The sequence below is a fragment of the Teleopsis dalmanni genome, chromosome 1 (assembly GCF_002237135.1).
Source record: "Teleopsis dalmanni isolate 2A chromosome 1, ASM223713v2, whole genome shotgun sequence".
In the NCBI taxonomy this organism is placed as follows: domain Eukaryota; kingdom Metazoa; phylum Arthropoda; class Insecta; order Diptera; family Diopsidae; genus Teleopsis; species Teleopsis dalmanni.
In genome coordinates, this window is record NC_051846.1 from 63351354 (window position 1) to 63365682 (window position 14329).

Sequence of the window (14329 nt, forward strand, 5' to 3'; positions counted from 1 at the left end):
TTTGTGCCGCCCACTACGTATTTCTAATCTACCACTATTAAGCAAATTATCTCTTAGTTATATTTTAGTAACATCACATTATTTTATTTTTATGGTATCCCAAATAAATGAATTAAAATATTTTAAATAATTTATTACACTTATTATTACGTTAATTTATTTAATTGCGAAAGACTTTAGTATATATTATATACATTATACATAGTATATATAGTGCCGTAAGTGATTACATTAAAAATAAACTAATATCAATAATGCTGATATTACAAGTATTAAAACTAATTATTAATCCTAAATTTATCATTATCGTCGTATTTTTATTTTTCTTCGGAAAAATTATGAACATATGTAATTATTTCTGCCGCCCTCCAACCTATTCAGTGTTTTGTATTAGCCCGCGATCTTATCTGGTCTGAACAGCCCTGGCCAGATAGTGAAGTCTGCATCTTTCCATAGCTGGACAGGCGCATTGAAAGTATTCTGCTGTTTACTATTGCTCTTGAGAGAGTCGGCAGGAATCGTTGTCTGCCAGACTTAAGGAATCGACTTAAGGAGTTGAGATCTTGGATTTGCTGTGTAATTTAACAAGACAAGATACAATGATATGTATATGTACGTAAGTGCGCCCTACTCTTAAATAAGAAAAAAATATATATCACTTTTATTGAAATGTCCCAAAACGATAGTATTTTAGTAAGTTTACTGACATACAACAGTCAATTAAATAACAATACTAGAAAAATAAATACTTTTTTTAAAGTTAATTAGTTTTGACAGAAAAGCCACGCTTTCTTATAATCAAAAAAAAAGCTATTTTTTACAATTTAGACGGCTTTGAATAATAAAGAAAAGACAAGCACAAAAATTTAGTTACTTTATTGAAATTTGGCGTCCTTAAAACCCCTGTAATACTGTTTTTAATAATTCTTGTTGTATAGTTCGGCCCATTCATTGTCGAAGGAAGAGCAATAGATTTATTTTAAGACTATATCTAGCGCATATACAACGAAATTGATGCATGGTAAGAACTTACTTCCTAGAGGCACTCATTCACAACAAAAGCTTACTAAAGGCCATCTTTAACTTTATTTAAGTTTTCAAATGGTTTCAAAACCTTCGAGCTGTATAAGATAATACAGTTTAATAATAAAGAGAAGTGGATTCTTAGTATCAACCCAGCTAATATTCAATGGAATGGCAAAAAAACTAGGTATTGGTACAAGGATATAACCACATTCTAAAGTTGGTGATGTTTCAAGAATTTAGATCTAATTTTTAGTCGAAAATTCCAACTAAACACTAAAAGTTCAGAAAGGTCAATTAAAAAATTAACTCCAAACTCCACATTCTTAGTCTTTTTTTGCTCTACCAGAAACTTCCCACATATCTTGAAAGCACTTTATTCTTTCACAAAAGCTATTTGTTTTTATGCTTTGCTGTTTTTCTTTTCTTTCAAAATTTTTCTCTATTCTTTATATATATTTGTTCTTTTTTATTTGTTCTTAATTTTTTTTAGTTCTCACATTTGCAACGTTTTGTTTTCAACTGAACTAAATTTAATTATCTTCATTAACTGTAACAGCTTTGCAGAAATTATTTTAACACATTTTAGGGTTCATTGATTGAAAGCCAATATAATTTTGTATTCCGGAAAACGATTATTAAATTTTTTTTTTTTTAGTTTTCTTTAAACCGATTTTTTTTTAAATTATAAAAAAAATTTTTTTCTGAAATTCGTTTCAATTTTTGCAAATATTTTGCATATTGTTTTTAAAATTTCACGCTGAGTGAATGTAAAATTCGCAATATTTTTCTGTATTTGCTTTAATTTAATTCAATTTCTATTTTATTTTTTTATTATTTAATTTATTTTTGTTTTTTTTTATTTTTAAATTTTTCTTTTACTCAAAAGTTCATTAACTTTGGCTTTTACTTCTGACCAGGCCAGCAAAAACAAAACCAAAACGACTTGACAGTATTAATTAAAAACAAAAATTTCTGTTTTATGTAAATTAATTACATTCAGGTCAGTTTTATTTGCAGTAGGTGTAATTTATGCTTAAATTTCATTTTTTTATATTTTTATATATGTATATTATATTTCAAACCCTTTAAGCATATTTTTTTTAACATAATACTTTCATTAACAAAAAAAAACTGCAAGGTATAAACATTTAAATATATTGTTAATTAAAGTTCTTAAATCATTTAAAGCGATAAACACTGGTTTTTTACAAAAAGTAAAAAAAAATTAAATATCATTGAAGGATTCAATATAATTGTTGTTTTGTTATTTTATTCTCGAAAAAATTAAAAACTAAAAAAGTATACTAAAAAACTGCAGTCATGAAAAATTTAGGGAAAAATTGATGAACAACGCAATTAACGTTTAGTAATTGATAGAATTTGGCTAGCAAAATTTGGAGTAAAAAAACACCAGAAAAATGTGATGCGTGTATACACATCCCTCCTCCGCCTCAAATAGCACCAAAACAAAAATGATGTGCTTTAAACTACAAATATCAAATATAATATATATCATATATGACAAATGCTTGACAGTTTCACGCGATTTTAATACTGGAATTAAAATTCAGAAAGAGAATACTCTTTATTAATAGTCGTTGAAATTTTTAAGATTATCCATTTTATCACAAACTCATAAGAATTGTAACCACATTGAATATTGCTATGATCCAGTACTCATTCATAAATCTGGCTCCCTATGTCTTCTAATGTTCAACAATAGTTTACTAGTACTTAGTACTTTTAATGATAAATATCGAGATTTCATTAAAAGTCGTGTGACACTTTCATCTAAGAAATAGGTCAGATATTGTTGAGATACCAGAGAGATATTTATTGATAGCTGAAACAGTGTTTGTCAACTAAAAACATGTTGCGGATTCGAAAAATATAGTATATATATTTTAAGGGCCGGTACTACTCGTAATATCTTCGCAACAAATAATATCATTTAAGTTGAAATTTTATATTTTATGGGCGGATGCTTTCACCCATTCTGTAGATCTTAGGCCTTCTCATGAAGCAAGGCTAGAAGTCTTGAAAAACCCCGAGGAACTATCAGAAACTGATATCAAAATGTTCTTAAATGGTTATTTTATCAGGTCAATGTTCTTTTATCCCGTCATCTATTCTTTTGAATAGCTATGATGTGATTTTAATTGTCTAGATGCAGTTTAAAATATTTTATATATTGTGACAACTCCAGAAATATAGTTTATTTGACCAAAGATTCATAATAAATTATAGAAATCAACAACATTCTCTATATACACATGTTATCTTACTTAAAGTTTTGAAGTAGATTGCTGTAATGAAGCCATAAACGACCGAGAGTGACGCGTCTTTATGACGAAAAGATGTTTAGACGGATTCGAATAGCAAAAAAAGACAAGAACAAAAATTTTATTTAATTTATTGAAATTTGGCTGACCATACAACGGTGTTTCGAGTCAAGTATTCAATCAAGTATTTATCATCAGTGATCGTAGGAAATATGCGAATTTATTTTTAAACTTTAAATTAAATTAGTAATTTTTTTTCATGTTTTTATAAAATAATTTTTTTATAAATTTTTTTTTATAATAAAAAGTCGTATTGTTCTTAATGGAATATTTAATTTTAATATCTATATATCTAGTATTTCCAGTATATATATCTAGATTTCTTCATATCTATCCATTTTCTTTCTTTCTTTATATTTAGGACAAATACCAATTGTTATACTATATACTAAATATATAAAATACTTAAATTATAATAAAGACTTTTCTATCTACAATAGAAAAACAAATTGCATTTACGCACGTGTCCATTATAATAAAATTTTGACTACAAAAAGATATAGATAACTTTAGTTATAATAAACAAAGATGTAATAGTTTGATAAGTAAGAGCATTGTCTAACGTTTTCGTAACGGATTAATCTTACAAAAAAAAGAACATAAATATATAATTAAAAATTTAAACAAATAAAATAAATTTATCTTTCTAATTTTACTATTTTTTTTTTTGTGCACCAACTAGATAATCTTCTTATTTCATGGTAAAAAAAAAACAACTGCATTAATTACTTTAGTTTAAAAAAAAAATAGTAAAAACCGAAAATAGTTCCTCCAATATCAGTGCTATTTGCTGAAATCATAGCTTTTTATATATATTGGCCAATATACATATTCATAGATAAAAAAATACCGTTTTCTCAGTTAAGTCAATAAATCTTCAGACTCTTTCCAGTCATTAAAGCTTGACCATTTAATCAATCGTGGTATCGTGGCTTTATTGCGAATTTTATGCTTCACAGTTTAAATTCAAATTGCTAATTTATTTATATATGCATTTATTTATTTTTAAATATTTATCGTACTTAAAACCACAGAGTAAAGATATCAAATTTTATTTGGCATAAGAAAGGTTTAAAAATTCTTTTATAACTGATTTTAAGCATTTTTTTCTAGGGATTTGCATAAAAATATTTTGATATTCGAACTTCTTTATGGATCGAACTCATTTCTGGAAGTCTAGTTTTGGCAAATTTCTTTAGAAATTTTTACATAAAATTAAGCAAATTAACTTTCAATTTCTTTTCTATTTTGTCAACCAACCGCAAATTTGGGTTGAAGTGAACTTTCGCTCTTACGTTTTTATCTTATAAATTTTTTATCTTCATTTTGAACGAAGATTGTACAGTAATAATCATAATACATAATAATAATGAACTCTTTATTTTGTTTTTTTTTTTTTATTTTGTGTACTGCTGAAACCAACAATAGTTTGCAATTAATTTGCAGTCAGATACTTTTTAAAAGATATTTTGGACATTAACGCCGCAGTGCTTGACGTGTAATTAAGTTGACAAAAATTTTCGTAATTATGTGGTAACCTTTTATTAATTTTAATTTCATATTTTAAAAACACACCAATTTTATTTATTTTTTTTTTTTTGTAAATAAACCCACAATTTGTGTAATTTTTTTGCAATTATTGTCATTTAAATAGTGAAAATGTGTAATTGCAATAAAACTGAGTAACAAGTTTCGATTTCATTAAGAAAAATAATGTCGCTCAATTAAATCTCAAAATACAAAATTTTTACATACCACACAAGACTTGACATAAAATAATAATGTTAAAAAAATAAAAATATAAACCAAAAAAAAAACAAAATGAATAAATAAACTGTAATTGAACTAATATCGAGACAATTAAAATATTTCAACTACACCAGTGTAAACAATCTTGCTTAAGAACTGTCAAGAACCCACACGCAATGTTAAAAGTACTTCGGTTCCACTCACACAACTTGAGTCCAAAAGTGTACCAAAAGAGTAAACAAACTGTCAATTTTGCCAAATCGCACATAACATTTGCGAAATTCTATTTATTCCACACAATAAAGTAACTTTTAAAATTTATTTATATTAATAATAAAATAAATATTTCACAATTATTTCATTTGGATTTTGGTATTTTGTTCATTTCTACATGGGCGCATACACTCGTATGTGCTGTCAGGGTTTGTGACAGTTCAGCAAGAAAAATTATGTCCAAAATCTTAGATTGTTTCAAAACTGACATTTTGTGCAATGAAAACAAAAACCGATTTGCAAATGAAATACAAAATGTATCTAACTGAAGCTAACTGATATCTTATAAGTCTGATTTACTAGTCTTACTGCACAACTTTGAGGTTAACAATTTTTCAATTTAATTAATTGATTGGTTTATGTGCAACTTAATTGTAAATTGTCAAATGGATTGAGTTAATTTATGTTTCTGTGCTGGCAACACTACTCTACTTAATGGATTACAAACAATGTTATTCTTGTTACAGCTTAACAATTTCGATAATGCAATTAAAGCTCATAGCTAAGCCAAACGAAACCAAAGGTGAGGTTGGTAAAGAACAGTGACGGATATTTCAAAAACAAATTAAGGGGTCATAAATGTATTAAGTGCTAGTTTACGAAATTATCAATTTAACACATATTTCTTAACAAAGAGTATTAAAAGAGTTTCCCAATATGTATATTAATCCTATCAATAAACCAATAGACCAGGTTCTATTGTTCCACGAGCTTCTAGTAGTAAAACTCAAGTAAAACACAAATAAAATTTACATAAAAATTTGCTGGTGGAACGCGCTTGTGTATACACAATGTTACTACGGGTAGCTCGTGGAACAGACCTAGTTTCATAAATCTAAAAAGTGAGTCAAAATTTAAGGAATTGTAGATAAACTGTTATAATGTATATAATGTCATACTACTGGATGAAATAGGGGACTATAAAATTCATATAGGTAGTCTATATTAACTAACATATCATGTGTACTGGCGCAATAGATGACCTAAAGTTTCAAAAATCTTAAGACTAAGTCATACCATATATGTAAGCAATAATAATTAACATTATATTATATTTTAGGTAAAAATAGTGAATTAGAAATTTCACATAAGTGACTATAATGTTGGATTATATCCAACTAAAACAATATGTATATTAGTACTATCAACAGGTGATCAATTGTTTTAAAAATTCAACGAATAAGTCATTATTTAGAGAAGTAATCATCATCAGCATTAGAATTCGGGGTGAGCTTTAGCTGCATCAACCAGTTTTCTCTATTCTGCTTTATATATTGTTTTAGACCTCCAATTTTGGACATGTTGTTTTTTTTTTATGTCGTCCATCATGTTGTCGAGCCATCTTATACGTAGCCTTCCTCTGCTGTGATCGTTGTACACCGTGAAATGAAGTATTCGCTTTTGTTGTCTATCATCCGGGATTCTCATGTGTCCGAATCTTCTCAAGCGCTGCGACTTTGCCAATTGTACAGCATCTTCGTGATCCAGGCGAATGGAACCATAAATCTTTCTCAGCACTTTCATTTCAAAAGTTCTAATTTCATTTTCATCTGCTGTCGTTAAAGTCCAAATTTCGCCTCCGTAAGATAATACTGGGCGGATGATTGCATTGGAAACGTGTAAAATGGTGCTTCTGGTCACGATTCTAGATTTGAAGATTTTTGCTTGGCCATAATAACTTCTGGTTGCTGCCACAATTCTGTCGTAGATACAAACAATGATGTCGTTGTTGCTATTAATGAGACCACAAAGGTATTCAACGCATTCAACTTCACCAAAAGTGAAATCATCGACTTGAATGGATTCTAAAAATCGGCTGTGCATATTTTTTTCAACAGTCACATAGTTTATTTTGTTCTCGTTAATGTTTAGTTCTACTGCCTTAGCTCTGTTAGAGAACTAGTTTCGAATTGTGTGTTGGGGGCTAAGAAACTCAAGCCTTTTAAAGATTAAGGGTTTTAAGGTGTTCTTTTAAAAAGATCTCCAGTTTTATCAAACAAAAAACAGAAACACAACATATAAATTTTGAAATCATACTTATTTCTTTAAAATTGATATATATTATTTTAAAGTAATTTTTTAAGACATTTTTAATACTTTATTTAACTCGTTAATATTTTTAATACTTCATGCCATATTTTTATTATATTTATTCAATACTCTTCCCTATATTTGTATTGTATAAATGTATCAGTATTTTTAATTTATTGTATTTTTATTATAGCATATCTATATATACAATATATTAAAAATTCTTTATTATTTTTGTGATTTTTTTTACAGATTATTTCTATCAAACATACTTGTAATTAATTTCAAACCTTATCATATGTTATCCCAGTATGTGTCACATAAATTTATTTAACATTATTCATATTAACTAATTCCTTTTAAAGTATTTTATGATATATCAAAAATTTGAAAGAAATCCATTAAATTATTACTTGTCTCTAACACTGTGTTTTATGTTTTTTCTTCCTTCCCATTTTATGTACACGATCAGATCTTGATCCAACACACACAAACAAAATGGAGAACGGCATACAATTGTTGCCGCAAACATCATTAATTATCAACGATTACTTAACACTCAGTTCACCACCCACATATTCACGTTTACCACCGGACGGACATGAATTCCCGCCAAATTTCAGTGAACCACTAATAATGCCTACACCCAATTTACTAAAGGCTGCCAGCCTAATGCAATCCACCACAACTACCATGACAACAGCGAACAGGCATGGCAGCAATGCACACACAAACACAGTTTACACTGAAAAATTATATGCAGCAGCCACTGCTGGCCAGACCACGGTTGCCAGCACACGCACCACACATATAGCCAGTTCCACAGCAAACGGATTAACAACGTCAAAGGTCAGCGTTGAGATGGAACAGCAAAAATCACCACAAATTTCTAATACAGCAGTTGATGCAGTACCACCACCGCTACCTAAATCGGTGCCACCACCAACAGTACCACGTAAAGTATATCGACAAGATTTGGTCGTCAAAGTAGAAGATGCACGTACCGATTTGTTGCAACCTAAAGTCGCACCTACAACTCCTGCACCAACCACAGCTAGCCCTGCCAAGTTAATCTATGAGTCACGTCATAGCCGTTCCACACAAAATCTCACGGCAGCCAGTACACCTACAAGCAAAGCAGATACTGTAGCAGCTTTTGGTGCCAACGTTGACTATAAACGTTCCTTAAGTGCACCACGCAAACATAGCGATTGGCGCAAGGATGAAAAATCAGAGAAAAGTGTACGCGATAAAATTGCTATGTTTTCAAACGAAGACGTTTCACTTCCCGACACACCATCGAAACCATTGACATATTCGCGCACAAACAGCAGCTCAGGAAAATCATTAAATTTAAGCACAGAAAATTTACTGGACTCGACGTCCAGCACACGTTACAATGTAGGTTCAAATTTGACTAAGGCACGCGCTATGAGTGTAGAGAATTTAAATGATGCAGCACGCCAATACCAGCTAGCAAAACAGTTACCTACACAAACTTATTCCGATTCAATGTACTCATTGAACACACTCAATACAGATTACACACAAAGTTACGCTTCATTGCCACGACGCCACCCAGCGGTACATCACTTAGAACGACGCACCAGTTTTTCCGGTCAACCAGCTTATGTACCGGATGAAGCGTCACGCAAGGCAGCTATAACAAATATATTAGAGCAAAGACGTCGTAGTTTATCAAAATTGCGTGGTCTAGTGATACCCGAACGTCCACACATACCAATGTCCACATTGGAACCCATTTTGGATTTGCCAGAGATCAAAAGTCGTGATAGTGAGAAAATAAAATCGGGCAACACATCATCTACAGATTCAACAGACAGTGGTTTAAGTTCCGGTAGTACTTCAACGCATGCACCCAGACCAGCCAAACGCACAGAATTTACGCACAATTCGAACCTTAACAACTCGTTACGCCCACTTAGCGTGTCAACCACTGGTAACGCAATGCATGTGCCTACAAACAATCCATACCGCAGCATTTTCGCACAAAACTCAGCCAATCGGCATAGTACCAGTCAAACTCCAGTCGTTGCACAGCGTAAGATAGAACCAGCTTATGCCGGTGTACCTCCTGCAAAGCCACCACGTACTTCATTGAATGTACCTTCTCGTCATCTGCACGAAGAAAGTGATTCTGACTCTGTATTTTCTTCCAAGATCTCTTCACCTCCAATGTCACCAAGCGTACCAGTAGTGCCCGAGAAATTCGCGCTCACCCGTACACTATCATCCGAAACAAATACCTCTATTGCTAGCTCCACAACATCGACACTCACATCTGGCTCCGGTTCACAAGCAAGCTGCAGCTCTATTGGTAGCACTCCTACTGTAGACTTATCCAGGCGCGTACTTAAATCAGGTTCAAATGAATCAGCCGCCAATCGCAAAAACATCTTAGCCTCTGCTAAATGTCGTAACGGACGCGGTGATTCTTCGGCTTTAATGCGCAATCGTCCCTATGACGACGAAGACAGTACTGATTGCAACGATGAAGATGAAATACGTCGTGTGCACAAATCCAAACCACGTTCCTCTTCAGGTGGCTCCTTAGTTATGCAGCCAAACAAAATTATCTGCACAACAGCGCCCATCAGTTATAAAGTCGCTTCGAAACAAGATGAAAGCATTGTCGATAAGGTCATTAATGTTGCCGCCTATGTAGAAGTGACATCCGATACTGACGACAGTAGTCGTAAGTCGGATGCTGCTACTTCACCAACTAAAGTCAGTGCCATGTTTATCGATGAAGAACGAAAGGCGAGTTTCAAAGCCGATCCATCACAAAAAGCTTCGTCTCCAAAAGCTGTAATGCCAGCAAAAATTGTTTCTACTGTGAGTTCCGTACCCGTGCAACCAATCAGTCCACAAAAAGCAATGGAGGCCACTTCTCCAATATCCAAAAAATGCAATAATGACACAAATGAGCTATCGCAATGGATGCGTGTAGAAGTTGCGAAAACCGTCACAAAAACACCAGAACGCACACTTAAGCCGGTATTCGAAAAACTAGAATCAACAAATACAAAAATCTACAGCAGTTACAGCTCAAGAAGCGGAAGTAATACTAGCAAAATAACAACTGCCGAAATACGTGAAAAATTTGAAAGAAGCGCTGCTGCCTCAGGTACGACAATATCGCCGACCGTTTCAACAAATAGTTTGCTAAGCACAAAAATTCACACCAGAACTAATTATCACGAACGCTTCTCGTCATTGGATTCAGTGACTTCGTCATCGTCTGGTGTTAGTTCTAGTACACAAAATATTTCCGCTCAAGACAACAACAACGAGTTTGGCAGCTTTTCATCGCTTGGCAGCAATCAGAGCTTGATCACTGCACAAGATATACAACTTATTGTGGAAGAAGCTGATCCACCATTAAAAACACCCGAAGCCTTTATTATTGTATTACAACGAGACACACCCGAAAGCAGCATTGGCGTTACATTGGCCGGTGGTTCAGATTATGAAGCTAAAGAAATCACGGTAAGCATTTCTAATTTATATTAAGTACAAAATTGACTAATTAAGTATCCTTAATTTTGTTAGATACATAAAATTCTAACGAACACACCAGCAGCTAAAGACGGACGTCTTAAGAAAGGAGATCGCATTTTGGCTGTCAATGGTATGAGCATGAGAGGATTAACGCATCGTGAGTCTATAACTGTTTTGAAGGTAATATATACTATATATTTAAATCGGAGATAATTTATGATAAATAGAGAACATTAATTTAATAAATTAATTATAAATAATTTTTATATTAAATTCTTTATATTAACTAAAACTTATATTTGAATTTTAGACACCACGTCCAGAGGTTGTCTTAGTTGTGACTCGTTCCGAATCAGTTGTTGTAAAAACAATGAATAAGAAACGCTCATCGCTCGGCTCACTGTCCTCACTTAACGAGAAACCCGCCGAGGTGGATTATGAGAAGAAAAGAAACTATCATAAAGCATCACGATCATTGGATCTTGATTTAGATATAGTATCCGCTGAGGATGATGTCGCACAAACAAAAACACCTTCAACTCCAAGTACAGCCTCAAGCAGTCCACAGCCACCTTCATTGGCTGCAACTATTAACGATGCCACGACAATAGCGAGCATACGTGCTAGACGTCAGCTTTCACGTGGTGATGCCAGCAAACTGAGCACTAGTGAACTATTAGAAAGAGCCGCAGAAACAAGAAATGCCTTAGCAGCAGAAATCAGAGCTCAAGGTAAGTCTCAAAATGAGCTTTTTTTGACTTTAAGTAACTCTTAAATGTGCTAAATAGATTTTAAATTAAAATATAATTTAAAATTACTTTAGATTTAAACGTCAGTTATGGGGTAGTGTCTATTTTACTTAATGAAAATTATTTTATTTAATAGGGAGGGTTTGAACTGTATTAAATTGCAACAACAAACATTTTTATTAATTTTTAAATAGTTGAATTTTTCAATTCAAATTCAAACTCTATATAAAACATAATTTACAAACAAAAATATTAAATATAAAATTAATAAGAAAATTTTTATCAAATCTCAGAAGACGGTCCTGCTGGTTCCAAAACAATAGAAATTGTTAAGGATAGCTGTGGTCTTGGTTTCTCAATTGAAGGTGGCTTCGACTCTCCAATTGGTAATAGACCATTAATTGTGAAGAAAGTTTTTATGGGTAAGTGCTGAAAACTATTTTCTATCTAATCATACATTGACTTACCTTCTCTTTTCAAAACAGGTGGTGCTGCACAAAAAACTGGTCAAGTTAGAAATGGCGATGAAATCCTTTTTATTAATGGCGTGCCCACAGCTAAAATGACACGCGTTGATGCCTGGAACTACATGAAACAACTGCCGTTGGGTCCAGTTCGGATTGTATTTGCCTAAAAGAATAAACTAAAATTATTAAAAAAAGCAACGAAAATATTTGTTAGAAAGAAAAAATTTTGTTAAATTTAGTTTTTTATAAAATTAGTTAACTTTTAATTATTTTAATTAAATATATATATACATATACTTTTTGTTTAGTTAGTCTCTATAACATTTAAATATTAACTTAATTATAATATGTTATTATTGTATATTACATTTGCAAATAAAAAATTTCTTTTATGATTACATTTTTAATATTTTTTGTTAATATATTAAAATTTTGTAAATTAAAATTTTTTACTTGCCATTAAATAATTAATTTTTTTAAATAATTTTTGAATTATTTTATTTAAAATGACAAAATGACAAAAATTATTGACTCCAAAATTTCAAGAACATATGGCATTAAAATGCATTTAATATAAAATATTTTTATAAACCAATTTTGTGTTTATTTACTTTTACATTGTGCAATTTACCTTATTTTACTAAGTTTTTCTCATTCAAAAAAAAATTTAATTTAAATAAAAAATTTATATATTTAAAAAAAAATTATTATTTCTTAGGGATTTTAACTTTCGTCACTGAATTTCGTGCGCTTTGTACCTATTTTAATAATTGTTCATTTATTTAAATAATATTTAATAAATATTTTGTATTTATTTTATATTTTTTTGAAATTGATGCTTTTTTTTAAAGTTTAAATTTTAAATTTTCTTCAAATCAATTTGTTTTGCTTTATAATTTTAGTTCGCCATAATTTATGCAAATATCAAAAATTATTTATAAATTAAAATTATAAAATTACTCTTAAATATTGGTTTAAATTAATAGAAATGTTAAAATTTGTAAATGCTTAATATTAATTATCCTTATATGACTAATTATTATAACTATATAGAACGATCGTTATACATATATATGATATATAAAATTATTGACAATTAAAACAAAAAACTAAAAATGTATGCTATTTATATTATTCTATTATATATTTACATAACCAATATATTATATTCGAAAAATGGAAACCCTATATATACACACTTATATATTATTTTAAATAATTGAAATTATATTTATATCATGAAATGATTAAATAAAATCAATAAAATATAAAAATAATAATACCGGAATTTTATTACATTACTCAAATAAATAACTTAATTTAATAATGTTTCTTTTTTGTTTGGCGATAAGTGGAAAACATAAAAAACCAACATATAAGACTTTAAGTCACTAACCATATCTTAGAAATCAATAATAAAGAAACCGATTATTTGACCGGGAAGACCATAGTGCTAACATGTTAATAGACACAACTCAGTTTAGGTATATATATTATCTAAGCCAAACCGCGAAGACGGCAGTGAAGGAATAAGTTAGACTATTAAAGGAGTTGTAGTTATTGTAGGAGTCACAGGTTATTAGGTACTAGTTCTTATCCAAAAATTGAAATTCGACTGCAATTAACAGTAGTTAAAATAGTAGTAAACAAGTAGTGAAGTATTTACATTTTTACAGAGCTTTTATAAGGCAGAATCCTTACTCGATTCGGAAACAAGTTCTTAATAAAGTTATATTCCTTATAAATCAAATATGATAGATAATAATCTATACATTTATATAAATCATTGATTATATAAATCAATTATGGTAGATAATAATCTATATATTTATTTAATAATAAAAAATTTGTTTACATGTAATATTTTAAACATCACTATCAAATTGAAATTATTACAACTTATATTAATAAATCAATAATAATTCATTCAAAAAATTGTTATGAATAAAGCTGTGTAGGTATTAATTCATGACCCTTTCTATAAGACCGTAAAGTATGATAAATGGTAATACGAGTATTACACCGTTTCTTTGATATTCTTAAAAAGTCATAAGAAGATATAGTAACGTTCACCTAAATACTATCCAGAAGGATTAAATATCGTGATATTAGTTACTTAAGCTTCTTCATATAAAATCATACAATCAAAAAATAATATTTTTTTAGTGCC

At 30.2% G+C, this 14329-nt stretch overlaps 1 protein-coding gene across 2 annotated transcripts; it reads left to right on the forward strand.

Moving 5' to 3' along the window:
* Positions 1 to 584: 584 nt before the first annotated feature.
* LOC119667946 (serine-rich adhesin for platelets) lies at positions 585 to 12353 on the forward strand. Of its 2 annotated transcripts, none has more exons than XM_038077298.1 (6): positions 585 to 612; positions 7894 to 10931; positions 10995 to 11123; positions 11254 to 11674; positions 11986 to 12114; positions 12178 to 12353. In XM_038077298.1, the coding sequence occupies exons 1-6, from the start codon at positions 600 to 602 to the stop codon at positions 12324 to 12326; spliced, it is 3879 nt and encodes a 1292-aa protein (XP_037933226.1). In that variant the 5' UTR covers positions 585 to 599; the 3' UTR covers positions 12327 to 12353. The 2 variants fall into 2 exon arrangements, with proteins under 2 accessions (XP_037933226.1, XP_037933227.1); XM_038077299.1 differs by having other exon boundaries at positions 11989 to 12114.
* The last annotated feature ends 1976 nt before the right edge of the window (positions 12354 to 14329 follow it).